General features: G+C 36.8%; 1 protein-coding gene across 1 annotated transcript; it reads left to right on the plus strand.

Moving 5' to 3' along the window:
• Positions 1-401: 401 nt before the first annotated feature.
• Positions 402-15,765, plus strand: LOC145771757 (autophagy-related protein 9A-like). The gene is made up of 19 exons (XM_082583491.1): positions 402-631; positions 1,591-1,699; positions 2,505-2,657; positions 2,997-3,138; positions 3,316-3,431; positions 4,442-4,619; positions 4,789-5,000; positions 6,402-6,512; positions 6,965-7,115; positions 7,641-7,775; positions 8,047-8,226; positions 8,615-8,758; positions 10,570-10,668; positions 11,213-11,309; positions 13,211-13,333; positions 13,608-13,741; positions 13,854-14,249; positions 14,551-14,613; positions 14,867-15,765. Exons 1-19 carry the CDS (start codon positions 526-528, stop codon positions 14,870-14,872), a joined length of 2,655 nt encoding a protein of 884 aa, XP_082439617.1. The 5' UTR covers positions 402-525; the 3' UTR covers positions 14,873-15,765.
• The last annotated feature ends 107 nt before the right edge of the window (positions 15,766-15,872 follow it).

Consider the following 15,872-nt stretch of genomic DNA (forward strand, 5'->3'; position numbering starts at 1 on the left):
GACTTTATCGCAGACCTTGTTGACAAAAAAGAGTTCAAATTCCATGAAACGCCATAATCTACCAATATAGATCAGGAGTCGATTTTACCAATTTTATCAAAACAGCGTTCAGATATCATAAAATCCTGATGTGATACAAAAAATCTGATGTGATTTTTGAATTCAGCACCCAAAATATACCCTGGAATGACATTTACTATGCTGACACAAAAAGTGTGTTGGCTTGTGTTATCTAATGCTTGTGAGATTTGTGTAGGATTTTTCAACACTTGACCATGTGGCTAGCTACATTGGATTTGGGGATAAAAAACCTGTGGTTTGGAGTGATGAGTTTAGTGTTGTTCCTAATCAATGAAAGTCTGGTAGCAATTTTTAACAAAGTATATTTCACAGTCTTAAAATGTATATAAGGAAATTTGCTTAGAGTTTTTAATTTATACTTGGTGTGTGTTTGTCTGTCTCCAAACTACTTGTTTACGTAATTTTGTCCTTACCACAAAAGAATAATAAGAGCAAATCCTAAAAATGAGTGAATATCAGACAAGTTACTACAAGTTTGATTCTCCGAATGATGAAGATGTCCATGATGATGAAGTTACATATCTGATGCATGTACCTGACAAAAACAAAGGTTAATATATTTTTTTTTACATGATTGCATAATGCATGTGCCTGCACTTCAAGAAAGCTAAAGATTTGCATTTGAAATTTCAATTTGTGTGTTTAAACTTGCTATGTTAGGTTGAAAACTAAAGTGGTACCGTATGTATAAACTATTTAACTTAAGTCCAAAATTTTTAAAGTTGCTTGTTGGCTGTTGCACTGTTGCATTCTATGTGACAAGTGCATACACTTACTTAATCGTTTTGCCAAACTCGATTAGCTAAGACAAGGCCATGCTGCTTTGCTAGTCAATTTGGTCTCAAACCTTTTCTCCTATCAGTACTAAACAAAATGCTTTCAATTACAAAGTTGTAAATGTTGCCTCCCTGATTGAAATTGTAAAAAAATTACAATTTAGTGATATCATGAGACAAAAAGTGACCTCATAGCTAATAGCTAAATCAAAAAAATGCAATAAATATTCTTTGATCCATCCAAACTATGCGGAATGGCCCGTTTCGGTGAGTCCGATTCGGTGAGTCCGATCCCTTAACGGGGGATTTTTTCAATTTTTTTTTTAAATTATCGGGTACCGTAGCCTAATTATTATTGCCGTTTTAGGGTTAGGGGTTAGAGGTTAGGAACTCACCGAATCAGACTCACCGAATCGGACTCACCGAATAGTAGCAGACCCCAAACTATGATATGTATGACAACAGAACATCCAGTGTTTTTAGCTGTTCCCAATTAAGACCTAAGATGTTTTTACAGTTCAGGTTTTATGTATGTTCTTTTATTTTATATTTGTTATGCACAATTACCTATTAATTTATGTTTTATTGCAATAAACTATGAGTAAATAATGTACGGATCATTGGTTTTTAGTTTGGTATCCTATTGTTAGTTTAAGATATTTGTTTGCATGAAATGGGACATTACAAAATTAGTGTAAAGAATAAATAACATGTGAACAACACTTCATTCCAGCTTTATGGCATCATATTGAAGACCTCGATGGGTTCTTCACAAGAGTATATAAATATCATCAAAACCATGGATTTCTTTATTCATTCTTTGACAAATTCCTTCAACTTGTGTGAGTATCATATCAGGGAATTGTAAGTTGTCACAATTGACTTGCTTAGCACTTACCAGGTTTCATCATAATTCTGTCCATATTTCATCAGTGGCTGAACCTGCCTCTGTGATTTTGAAGTGTCTGCTTAAATGTGAAAGTTTACGTTCTTAACAAGCTTTGTCGGTCTGAAAATGTATTTTGAATGAATAGAAGTTACCTTTGAGTTGCTAGTATCATAGTCATGGAACAGCTTCATCAAATATATAATCTTGGATCAAAATTTCATTTAATTGTTGTTAGTACTGGTATCATCATCACTTAACTTTTACAGTGTCGTAATATCATCTCACATGTAAACTAAATAAAAAGATTTTGTAAATCGAATCTATTCTGCAGATTCATATAAAGCTAATTATATATATATATATGATACAATTTTAAAATTATTGGTATATACACCGTAGCGGCCGTATACGTATTTGTATATGTGGTTTAAAATTTGTAAACAGGCTTTATTGTATATATACGGTATTAAATTACTGTAAGTTTTCGATTCCATTTTCTATAAAATAATTTATTAGTGAAAATTACCTTGTGTGCTTTGGCGTATATAATATAAATATATTTTTAAATGTTTTTTGTATTGTCACTCTCTTGTACTTTTGCAATCTAAACAGTATATATAGTCTTTAAACAAATATAGACTGCAGTGTGTATAAAGTTTTTTTTGCATTAAAAGGCTTCTCAGAAATGACGTGAAGGAACTTATTTGCAACAAAGTTATGTAGTAGCTTGTTTAAGGATTGACTGAACTTTTTTTCAGCAAATATACTTTTCTCACCGTTTTTACAACTGTGTTGGTTCGCTGTGTCAACTTCGATATCTTGTACGCAAACACTTTACCCCCTGGTTTCAATTCATCCTCAAAGCTTTACTTCAAGGATGTAATGTACTCTGGCAGAGAATGTTCAGCAAGGTATGAGCTATTACATGGAATGTCACAGTAACATGTCGTGCTGTCATGAGACAGATGTAAGCAGAGAAACTGAAGCAGACGTTAAGTTATCAAATTAGCACCACTTTCTAAACAAATTTTATAATTGCACTCTAACTAATTATATATATAGTTTATTGAATGGGCTACATGAAAGGTTTTTCATAGACCTCACCGTAATGGTCATAGTGTTCTGAATTCACTTTAATTTAACTTACATAAAGTTTTGATCATGTACTAAGATTGAATGTAATCAGTTCTTTTATTGAAACTGTTTTTCCACCTTTTCCACACTCACCAGTGCATCGATTTTCTTTGCAGGATATCTGGAAGCGCTATCGTCGTTGTTTTGCTTGTTATTGCTGCCTTCGTATTGGTTGTGAAAACAGCCAAGTTCATTTTCGATTATTTTCATTTGATGGAGATAAAACGTTTTTACACTACAGCTTTACGTATTAAACCGGTAAGAAAACATGTTTAAGTTCCGACAACATTCCTGCAAAGCTGTTTTTTTTTGTGAAATCGTGTCCAGAAGATGGTGCCGAGATTTTAGCTTCAAACTGGTTCAGATTTGCTGGTTTTGTATTTTGCCTTGTTGAGATGTTTACATTGATCAGATGTCATTTTTTTTTCAATTCAGAACGAGTTGAGCGACTTATCGTGGCAAGAAGTTCAGCAACGGCTGATGATGGTGCAGAAAGACCAGCAGATGTGCATTCATAAGCAAACGCTAACAGAATTGGACATTTACAACAGGTAAATAGCTAAATATCTTGTTCTACACATTGTATTGATATCAAAAGATTAAGCAAGGCTGCCCAGTACTCAAGAAGACGTGTCTATTTTTGTAAACAAAGATCAAACATCTTCTTTCAACAGCTTACGACCCGTTTTTGTGGTAGATTGTGCATGCATAATCAATTAATCATAGATAGAAAATTATGAAGGTCTAATACTTCATTTTTTTTTGCGACTTGCAAAGTAGAGTACATTCATCGTAAACTATGTTCTGTTTTACGTTTCAAAACAATATTGCCGCCGGTGTGAGAAAGATAAATCATGATCTGACTGATGTATGTACGTAGATGTATTGACGTAATTGCCTTTTTACGTATTATTTTTTTTTTTGTATAATTTAAGAGGTTTTTTTTCACTTTTTTTACATGGATGTTAAGTCCTGACATGTTCGTCTCTTAAAATGGGGGTATATTGTCTTTAAATTACTAATGTGTTTCTGTTGATCACTTTAAAATGTTCGAAATGTTAATTGTCGTTGTGTTGATGTTTTTTTGTCTTACAAATTAAAAAAAAACGTTTTATCGTCTTTTTTTTGCGTTTTTTAACTGTTATGCTATTTGCAATCGTTTTATTTAGTTTTCAAGTAACGGTGGTTCAGAATTATCAATATATGTGTACCTATGATAAACGACCGTGGGATTGAAAATAAATGCAGAACAGCATATCCAGTTATCCATGGATATTGATATGCCTCAGTCACTGAGTTTAGTTTCAACTTAGTTTTGCTACAAGTAAATCAACAACCATACCTTTGTAGGTTTGCTTTCATTTTCAATCCCACAATTTTTTATGATGACTATTGTATAGCACTGGTGCTTTGTAACTGTACGAGTGATTGCAAAATAGCCTAGTATAAAAAATAAATAAAAATGTAGAACAGCAAGGAATAAAAAACGTAAGAACTGTTTTTAACACTTAATTAATACCAGTGATATCTTCAAATTGACTTACCGGTATTGTTTATTCAGAATCCTAAGGTTCGACAACTACATGGTTGCTATGTCAAATAAAGGATTGCTGCCTCCTCGCATCCATCTTCCATTTCTTGGAGAGGTCGTGTTTTTCACCGATGGTCTCAAAGTTAACATCGAATGGCTGTTTTTTTGGGGCCGTCGCTTTTTCTTTGCAAGCAGCTTTCATATGAAGGTAGTGACAACAAGCTTATCAACATTGCCTGATTTTTAATGCAATCTGCAGTGGTTTTCAGTGTATTTGCTCTTTGATGAAGACGATTTCTTGAATTTTTAGTCTCAACAATGAAAAATTGCAATGTTGATACGATGTAAAACGAACGACTTTTTGCTGACTTTTTCAGGACGAATTCAAAGTGAAAGCGAGGCGCGAGCAGCTGGCCAGCCGTTTGTCTAACGAGCTCCTCGTGTTGGGGTTGTTCAACCTTCTATTCATGCCTTTGATATGCGGCTGGCAAGTCCTCTATACTTTCTTCCGATATGCAGACATGTTGAAGAGAGAGCCAGGGGCTTTCACAGCAAGAAAATGGTCAGCCTATGGTCTTTTGTATATGCGGTGAGTTCAATTTCTGCTAACGTTTTATAAGTTAAATGGTTTAAGAGTGTGTGGTTTTCTATGAAAAGAGAAAATGCAATTGCTTTGAATGCTGAAAACCTTAGTTTTCTTGTTTCGTTGCCCTTCAGCTGCATTATAAAAAACAGGGTTGGTAAAAGTTTAAGTTTCTTTTAAAATATTTCTTATATTGTAGTAAGAAAAATTTTGCATGCTTCGCATTCACACTACTTGCTTTCAAATGGTTATCACACAGCCACCTTCCGGACTAAACGCTTTGTTGGCTTGATAAATTGCAAGTTCTGTTTTATTTAAGTATCTACAGTAAACCGTCCCACAAGGTTGAAATTGTTTTCAGTTAAATTACATCGGTTTGCATAAATTCTACTTCAGCTTCACATATGTCTGCATTGAAGCTACGAGTTCATCTTCTATGCCTTTTTTGCTCCAAGTTGAATTTTCATAAAATTTTGATGTGACCAGTAGTGGAATGAAACTGGATTTTTCTAGCTAGCCTAGAACTTAAGCCTGGTCTACACTACAAGCCCGAAAAGCGCAAACGCCTGCCTTGTCCAGCCTCGACTGACTAAAAATTGTCTACACTGGCAAATTTGATCTTGCAACCGTGTGCATTCAAGCGCTAACAACGTCACTTTCTGCTTGGTTACATCATCTGGCTGGAAATTCGCCTTCAATTGATTCAAACTTATCAATCAAACGCATCCATCGCTGTACTGACACAGTGTAATAGGTCAACTGAAAATAATCTAGAATAGTATTGTAGACCTACAGCAATCCTTTAACTTGTACAGTTGAACACTGCAATCAATGCAAGACTAGCAGGTAGGCCAACCCAAGTTTGACCAAAAGCCTGGTGAAGTGCTACCTGAACCTGACCAACAGCTAAAGATAGTTTGAATCCGTCTAAGAGGTAGGACCACCATACTAGCTGGAAGGCCAACTTTAATCATACCAACATCCTAGTGAAGTGCCACCTTAACCAAACTAACAGCTAAGTAGGCCTATGTAAGACTTTTTAAACCTAACCTTTTAATTTTTATCTACACTCACCAACTAACCTATTAACTGAAACAGAGTACCATCTTTCCAGAAAACTGAAACTGCCTTTCCGCCAAAGTCCCACAAAATGCCAAGACCTGAGCTCAAACTAAATTTTGAGCCAGAACCTTGGTCAAGCGAATCTCTCCAGAGCGTAAAAAAAGCTCGCGATGACCAGACATTTTCAGGCCGAAGGCGGCGCTGTAGCCGAGAGAAGCTTTGTCTTAAATAAACAAAGAATGCGCCACGCTCAGCTCAAAATATTGTGTAGTGTAGACCAGGCTTTAGAGTAACATTTGTAACCACCGTGGTCGTTTTTGTTTGTTTAATTTGCGCGTTTGACAGGCATTTTAACGAACTTCCACACGAATTTCGTGCTCGGTTAAACAGAGGTTATAAGCCTGCAACTGCATACATGGAAACTTTTGCGTCCCCAATTCTTGCTTTATTTGCCAAGTGAGTTATTTGGGTCTCCTCGATTTTGCTACATTACTTAGTTCTGAAGCCTGTTATTGGATATACAGTAGGCTATGTTATAACTGTATGCAGCTTATGGTCAGCATCGTTCTGGGCTCGTTCCTTAAGAAGAAAGTGCCATGCTACCTTTGCAGAAAATTGTTTGTAGAAAGCGTTTGCCGCCATGTTGTTTGTAGAAAGCGCCATGTTCCAAAGCCACACGCCATATGACATTGGTACCAGATATTTCACTCGCTGGTTGATATTTCCTTATTATAGTTTATCTGTTTGTTTTTTAGCGATTTAGCGCAAAATGATTGAATGTTTGGAATTGCATTTAATTATATATATACAGTACTTAATTTGATCACTTCATTTTCATGCAGCATTTCTTATAAGTAACAGTTATCCATTCGCTTGCGCCTAGTAACATCAGCGTTGCTCATTTCCAGAACAATAGCCTTCATGGCGGCTTCTATGCTGGCTGTCATCATCGCATTAACGCTCTGGGATATCGATGTGTTGGACGTGGAGCATGTTCTTGTCTTTGCTGCCGCTCTCTCCTTTGTTGTCCATCTTTGTACTAAACTCATTCCTGATCGGGTGAGGGCATTGGACAGATGGAAATATTCATTCTTTTCACATTGATTCAACGTCTACAGAAGTGGAATCAATGTAAAAGCACGGATTTTTTTAATTTGGGTGATAGTTGATAGGTGAATAGGTGATAGGTGAAGTTCAACAACGAGCACTCGAGCAGTAAATCTAACGCAAAAAATTATAAAGAAGTTGTGTTTCCATGTGTTTATTCAGTCATTGAAGTGTCTTGATAAACAAGCCGCGATAGTTTTGTAATATTTAATTATTTTTAGTTGTTTTGAAAGCAAAAATTAGATTTCTCCTCTCTATCTGTGATAAAAAGTGAAATACCGGTGTCATAAAGTTTTCAAGAGTTATAAGTTTTCATAACTAATTAATTTTATCAAGTATAATAGTTGTTTAACGCTGGCGATGACGAATTGTGAGAGGAAATTTTTTACATGATAATTATTTTTGAAACGCTTTATCCATTCATGCCATTGAACAGTTTATCGTGTAAGTTGTACGTAAAATACGCTTTTCCTCCAGCATGCTGTGTCCTGTCCGGAACAACTGATGCGGAAAGTTTTGGCGCAAATCCATTACTCTCCGGACTCCTGGAGGTCTCTAGCGCACACCTACCAAGTCAGGGATCAATTCGCTCAAATCTTCCAGTACAAAGCGGTAAGATGTCGCCTCACGATGCCACGTGAGGTAGTTAGAACAATCGAAAAATATGCTTATGAATACAAAAACTACTTTAAGAGTTTAGTCGGTTTCACGTGACAACGCCGAGTTTTGAACACAGGCCGGTGGAGTGAGACACCACTCCACTGAACCGCTACCTCACCAAGTTCAAATATACAGTTGTACTATCTCTACAGTAGGGTTGTGTTTTTTTTTCTATGTTAATAATTTTTACTCAACAAAGCAATTTGACATCTGCATGCTTCAGGTTTACATCCTGGAAGAAATCTTGTCTCCTGTCGTTACTCCATTCATCTTGATTTTGTGGATGCGAAAAAGATCGCTGGAGTTTGTGGATTTCTTCCGGAGTTTTACCGTCGACATCGCGGGAGTCGGAGATGTATGCTCCTTTGCCCAACTCGACATCAACAAACATGGCGACCCCAAGGTGAAGACTGGGTTTTGTTTGCATTGTTGACTCTGTTGTCTTTAATACTTATTGCATTGAATCTAACCGAGCAAGAAAATTAGTTCGTTTTTACATTTTTTTAGAATTTTCATAAATTTTTATGTGACCAGTAGTGGAATGAAACTGGATTTTTCTAGAACTTAGGGCAAGAACTTAGGGCAATAGAGCAAGAAAATTAGTTTATTTTTACATTGCAGACGTCTGCAAACATTGAGTCAACGTAAAAAGGACTGGTTTCTTGACTGGTTAATTCGACGCGCGCACGTGCAATTCATTTGTGTTATTTTCGAGTGCTAAACTATTATAGCATGCTTGCAACACGCCCTTTCGTGAATCTCAGCTAATGTTACTCTTTATTCCCATCTAGTGGCATGAAGCAAAAGACAGCGAGCCAAATTTCTTGCAACAAGCAGACGATGGGAAGGTTGAACTCTCGCTCATGCATTTTGCCGTTACCAATCCGAAATGGACCGCACCACAGACAGAGGACACTTTTCTTGCAAACTTAAAGGTTAGACATTTTTATCGTGTTGGGGTTTAAGCTTTGATATGAAGACGTTTCACTTGACCAAAAATTAAGGCAATCCCCAAGTTCAAAGAAACGGCAGGGATCTTTTTCCAGCGTAGTCCAATGGTAGCTTTCCCAGCAAATCAGTCATTTTACATCGAGACGGCGTCACATTTGTAAATATGAATCAACGTTATTCCAACTTTTTATTTCCATCTTGCGGTGCTGGATTTGAGTATTCAAACGACACAAATTGGTTATTTCACTTAACATGATCGGTTGCACAGTGTACACGGTTGAACTCAAGCAATCACTTGAGCTCCGTCGCAAAAACACTGATGGTTTTTCATTCTAGGTTTTTCTTACGTTTTTCAGTTTTCCCGCGCTTTTTCAAAGTGAACAGCAAAGTTTTTGCTCTCCAGGTCTAAATGTATAAGTTGGAATCAAGAAAAATTTAGGCCTGGAGAATAGCTGGATTTGTACAAATTGAGAAAGGAATTTAATTGTGGTCATTTTAGTGGAAAAAATTTGAAAATCGATAAAGAACTCGCGGAGAAGAGACAATTCAAAGAAACCTTGATTTAGCCTAGCTAGTAGCTACAGCATAAAGGCCTACCAGTGAATTCGGCAGCCATTTTGTTATTTGCATATTCTGAGTTGGATCGCTCATAGATAGCCAGTAGCCACTTTTATTATTGAATATTGAAGACAAAGTAAAGAGAAGTCACAAGAAATGTTTTTGGCCTTTTGTATTCCACGCAACCGTAGTCAACCGTCATTTTCACTCAACCAAGTTCAAACCCTACCCAGGCTTGATGCTGCAATCATCGACTCAAAAGAATGTTGTTTATGGTTATCAAATCAAATTTTTAAAGAATTGAATCTGGACTGTTCATTGTAGGCTACTGTATGTTACAACCCCGTTTTTGTTAAATTTTGTTTTGTTGGCCAATAGTTTGTAGATCTGCGCAATTTTGAATTTAGAGGAATGTAATCAGCTCGGTCTGACTGATTTTATAATTTTTGCCTAATTTTCAAATTTTATGACGCAACAATAATATTTTTGAAAATTTTACCTTTCGAGCTGTTCCTTCTCTTGTTTTTTCTATTTTTGTTTCCCCATGTTACAGTAGGCCTAATTGATGTCTTAATTAGGCTACTTGATCCATTAACTGCAACAGACCACATTTTGTTTTCAAAGCTGCATATGTTTAATTGCGTAGGCATTTTAACCTAATTCATATGTTTTAATACCACCGTTTTAAACTGAAATTAAATGATTAAAGTTTGTTTGAATAAAAAGTAGTACTGTACATCAATTACAGATATTCACTATCACCTTAGGTCTATTGTCTATATGTTATTGCGCTCAATTGTATCTTTGTTTTTTTTTCTACAAGTCGTGCGGTCACGCTGAACCGGTTTTCTTAATTTTTATCTTGCGGTCTTCTGTGACATCACAATTCATTTTTTAACTTGCCTATGAAGACTCAAAGTAAAAAGTTCACGAAACTTGTAATTTTTTTAATTTCTTTTCAATTTTGTTTTTAATTGTTGGCGCGGACACGTAGTGAACGGCAAACTAACAAAAAGGAAACTGGAAAAATAACTAAAACGTAATTTACCGATGCTTGACATTTGTCACATTAAGAACAGGGAAGCAGCTGACTCGATGACTGATATAGTCTTTCGCTGCTTCCTGTCTGTTGTGGTACCTAGATGGCTATGGTGCTATTCTATTCATGTTGTGTATAATTGTACCGTGCTATTGTTGCAACAGACAAAATAAAAGTTTTCTCTCTCTCTCTCTCTAGGTACTCGCCCAGAGAGACGCTTCTGCTCTTGCAAACCATCAAACTACACAGAATCCTTTGCTGGCCTCACTGCAGTCGATTGAAGGAAGCGCCTTTCTGGTAACCACCGCAGCTTTCTATGTGTTATTGCTTAGTTGCATCAACTTGCATGTGTTCTAGAAACTCACCCTATTGCAAAACTCACATCTCGTTTGGCCGTTTAAAGTTGCAATGCTAGGTACTGGTCGTCCTGTTTGCAATCAGGTTAAAAACGGTGGCTTAGTGGTCAGAGTGTTCGCCTCTGAAACGATAGGCGCGAGTTCGATGCCCTGTCGGATCATACCAAAGAATTTTTAAAAGTAGCACTGCATCTTATCCCTGCTTGGCACTCAGCAAAGTATTGGATTCAAGATAATATCCTGGATGGCTAAACTGACTTTGTCTGGTTTGTAAAGCACTGAAAGATAGCGCTATATAAACATTTATTATCATAAAAATAAAGCCTTTAAACGCCAGATTCTAATCAATGTATTCACAGATTTGTTGAGTCCATATTCACGTAAACACGAAACGTCTTGAAGATGGAACATGTTGCTTTCAGTTGTAGCTTTCGATTTTGTGCTGAACTTGCATCTTACCCTTGTAAATGTGTGCATGCTTACAGAACCCAGGGATGCTTCAGTATCCGGGAAACATGGTTTTCAGTGAACATCGCAACCTGTTTGACTCACAACTTTCTTTTGAAGGATCTCACACAATTGGTCAGTATCACTATTTTTGAGTGATTTCCGGCTAAATCTTCGCATAAAATATTGCAGTTTCTAATCAACGTTCGACAGGCAATCAGCAGTAGCCTACTTGCATCACATCACAGATCGATTGTATACTGGTTTAGAAGTGGCAAAAATTCAGATATTTGCTCCTTTTGTTAAGTATAGTTTCATCATCATCCATTCGGGCGTAGCCGGACACCACCAACACAGTTTCTCCAAACTTACCTGTTCATCATCAAATTTGACAGTTCATGTTTCTGTACTCCGGTGTATTGCTTAGTGTTGGCATGACTTTAACAAAAAATCATTTCTTTGCCGGAAGCTAAACGTATAGATAACGTTGTTATATGTTTTGCCATTCTATCACCACAGGTATTTTTAATTGTTGAAGTTATAATGTTTGAAGTCGTTCTATTCCGTGCGCGCTGCGCAGTGGTCATTTTTCGCTGTAACTTTGGTAATATATGCACTATGCAGCACTGACTGGTACTGTCATAACTTAATGTTTTTAAGGTTATTGTTGTTGACTATGTATGCTAATAACTTATCTTGTTATGCCGTTTTAATCTGTGATGGCTGTAATTAGCAATTTGCTCATAAGCCGGTATGCTGCTCAGCTGGCCAATAACAAAAACAGTTCTTGTAATAGGCAGACTGTAGAAGTTATCAGTGTCTGTAAAGTTAAACATTTACAAAACTTATTTCTATTTTATACCAAAGACAGGCAAGACACAACAATAACACAGGGTTGAGCATTACAACAGTATATTACATATTTACAAATAGTTCAACATTCAAACGTTTTCGACTTAACTTAAGTCCTCATCAGGAATCTGTAAATAATTATAAACTACAATAAATTTCACTTCTTGACAGTGACTACCGTAACTAACTGACTAACTAAAAGCATCGAGAAACACGCACGAAAAGCACTGGAGTGGAAAACATACAGACAGACGAAAAATTACAATAAGAAGGCAACTGCATGACTAAGTTACAAACGAAAATTGTAACTGTAATTGTACAAACGAAAATTGTAATTGTACAAACGAAAATTGTAAATATGTAATATACTGTTGTAATGCTCAACCCTGTGTTATTGTTGTGTCTTGCCTGTCTTTGGTATAAAAAAGCAAACTCTCTCCCGAAACTATATTATTTCTATTTAATTCGGAATTATCGGATTGCTTTGTAATTGACCTGAGTGACCGACAGTTGACTTAGTTTTGACCTCTAGTAACCCTGAAATCATCATGTTATTTCGTTACGTAAGTGTTTCTTTTTTTTTTATAATGTAATGTAGTGCTGTTGTTGAATTGTGTCTGTTTATGGTTTAAAAAAGTTCTCTTTACCTAAATTGTATAATTGGGTTGGGCTGCCTATGACCTACCTACTGGAAATTATTTATGTTGAACAATATTCATTTTGAATTGCAACAACTTTGTACAATGCTTGCTATGCCCATTCAGAAACAACAGGCTTGTCTGGGTGCAGCTACCTCAATTCGAACAAAACTCTTGAATTGAGCAAAGGTCAAATTTCATAGCAATAGTTAAAGAAGATGAAACCACTTATAATTTGCTTACATGACGTCATTTTTCAGTACAAAGGAAATACTCTTTGTGTGTTTTTCCCTAATGGAAGTTTGGCTGCCAGCCAAACCCTCAGTCGCCCTTGCGCAAAGAATTTTTTGTGGCTTATTGGCGGCTCTTCATTATGTTTAATATATCTTCAATTGTTTTGATGAAACGGGTACTTGAATTTTAAAAATGTCGTCAGAGTTATTTCTAGAAGCACAGAAAAAATAACCACAATAAGCTTTAGAAAAAAAAAAATCGCAAAACAGTTCTATCTTTACCACAATCCTCATGGACTAGAATTTTGTTTAGATGCAAGTGGAGAAGCACAACAGCGTCGCAATACGGTGAAATATCGAGGGGCAATTAATTGCGAAGGACCGGTAGATGGCACTATGCGAGAAGGCTTGATCACAAGTGTGTTGTCTCCACATGGTAAGCGAGTTTAAAACTGTATCAATGCCAAGTTCCTTGATGATTTCTAAGATAAACTTTTGATGTAAAACATTTCTATTTTTAGGTTATAAGATCTGTTCGAAGGCTCAGTATATACGCCACTTAACTAAAGTGCAAACATGGGCTAAAAGTTACTTTTCAACAATTCTGTACAACTTATCATTATTATGATATGTTCCTATCTTATCGTTGACAACAGACGACAATAACAGGCTTAGCCTGCCCTTAACATATAATTTGATTGACACTACAGGTTCAATCATGGCTGGCCCTCCTGCAACGAACCCTCTTGCTGTTTCAACCCTATCGAGAGGGGGCTATGCAGCCGACCGCCAGAGAGAGCTAGCTTCTTTGGAGATGAGTGTCAGCGCTCTGTTCATGCACGAGGTTCGAAAACTCCTAGTTATTTTATAAAATCTATTTTTTTTTATGTTACATCAATTGTTTTAAACGTTAAAATTAACCTTTTTTGACCAATGTTATTTCTTGTTTCTTACAGTTGCATCATCGACGCTTGCAAACCAACCAAATGTGGGAAACTATTCCTGATACTGATGACAGTAGTGACCATGTTAACGACAGCCAGACAAGCGTGGTTGCCCGAGTTCCACCCAGCAATATGCAGCCAACCACATCGCACGCGACTTACAACACCATCGGCGTATCGGGCGAAGACCTATTTGGTCACTTGCGCAAGAGCGACGAAAACGAGTCACATGACCGGAAGTCTTCTGGATCCAGTTCTCACGGCGCAGCACCAGAGCAGCCTTTTCTAACACTGGATCTGAGCCATCCACCCACTCAAGAAGACAGGGCTGTAGAAGGAGGGACGGCAACCACAGACGACGGCAGGACATCACAAAATTTGTATTTACATGAAGACAGCACTTGTCAGGTAAGATCATTGTAGTTTACTCTGTTCAGGAGAATCCGCTTAGTAAATCGCCCATAAAAATGTTGACACCACTTACCGTACTGTTTCAATGCGTTGTTAGTTCATTGTAATCTAGGATTTGTTAATTTCCTCACAATATACTCAGTTATATGCTTAAACACTAACAATCGCACTAGGTGCTAGCAGCCTTGTCAAACTGGCAACCATTGACAACAGACTGGTTGTATAAATGTATAATATAGTAGGTTGACGTTTGACAAAACTGTTATATGTTTTTTAACTATCAGCTCTCATTTTTCAGGATGACAATTCCTCAAATCCATGCTGGCCTCATCCCCCGACTGCTCCCTATCGCCATCCTGAGGTAATAAGCAATTACTGATAAAGTCGATTGCGGAGTGGAGCCCCCTTTCGACTATAGCCCTTGATTTCTCTTATAATTATGAACAATACTCTGCTCTACAGAGAAATGCCTACGGCCCTTTTAGGACTATGGTTGCTAAACTGGACTGATAAAGTCATGTTTTTGTAACTCTATCACGTTTGGTGACGTTGAAACTACCTAATCATAATAAGGTTGTCAGTTGATTTAATTCAGATCACTAATTCTCTTGCAGATGTGAAAGATCAACTGTGAATGATGATGGAGCAAGAATAGTTTGTGTTCGTATCTTCGTGGTCCGTTTTCGGGTTGGATGCTGTTGCTTTATTCTTGCTTTGTTTTTGCTATGGCAAAGAACGGCTTCATGTTTTCCCAGATCCTTCGGTCAACAAAAGGAGCGCATCAAATTCTAAATCTATTTTTTTACATGACCGTAACTCAGCGTCTGTTGGGACGCTCAGTCATTTTAAAAACAATATTTTTTTGAATTGTAAAGCAATTGTATTGGAAATCTTTTTACTTTCTTTCAACCAGTCATCACATGATTACTCATGACTGAGCCAATCATATGATAGAAAAATAACTTCAGAAAATACCGTCGCTAAAAACCACGTTTGTCATGACTGTGTAACGTGCATAGCTTACAGTATTTAATGTAAATTGAACCAAGTTTTAGCAGCTACTTTGTGACAACCAACACTTTGTTGTGGAAAAGGTTTTTATGCAGCTGTGCAACATTAAAATAACGTTATTACCTAGTCCTGGCATGAAAAGGGTGATTCAATTGAGTTCTCAGACAAGAAAATTTGTCCCTTTTATTGTCCATGTGGCGGTTGTAAGCACCGTTTCAATGTTACTTACTGTATTCAGGAAACATGTATACAAGCTTTTATCCTTTTCATAGACACAATAGTTCAGCCTGTTTTCATTCAAGCTTTTTGATGGTGTTTTTAGCTCACCATAATGAATATCGCAATTTGGGAGTGTGATGGAATGTAACTTACCTCTCCGGCACTGACAACCGATTAATCAATTTCTTATTTCACCGGTTTGATTTTGATCGTCTCGGATTCAGTTGCTACCTTACCCTGCACGTGGTGTCGCTTCAGTGTTTTATTTAATCGTTATTGTTGCTTCGTGAAATTTGCAACGAACGTGCAGATGATCAAGTTGTGATCGACTAAATGTTATTTGATGTTTCGTAAACGAAAAAGCACTGACTTTACTTACTGGATGCTTCG

Source organism: Aplidium turbinatum, chromosome 6 (genome assembly GCF_918807975.1).
Source record: "Aplidium turbinatum chromosome 6, kaAplTurb1.1, whole genome shotgun sequence".
Lineage (NCBI taxonomy): Eukaryota > Metazoa > Chordata > Ascidiacea > Aplousobranchia > Polyclinidae > Aplidium > Aplidium turbinatum.

Bases quoted from the DNA above. Each gene is read 5' to 3' on its own strand.
- LOC145771757 (XM_082583491.1), top strand. From the start codon at position 526: ATGAGTGAATATCAGACAAGTTACTACAAGTTTGATTCTCCGAATGAT. The intron at 5,001-6,401 runs GTGAGTTCAATT...CGCGTTTGACAG, and splicing joins TATGGTCTTTTGTATATGCG to GCATTTTAACGAACTTCCAC. The intron at 10,669-11,212 runs GTAACCACCGCA...GCATGCTTACAG, and splicing joins TTGAAGGAAGCGCCTTTCTG to AACCCAGGGATGCTTCAGTA.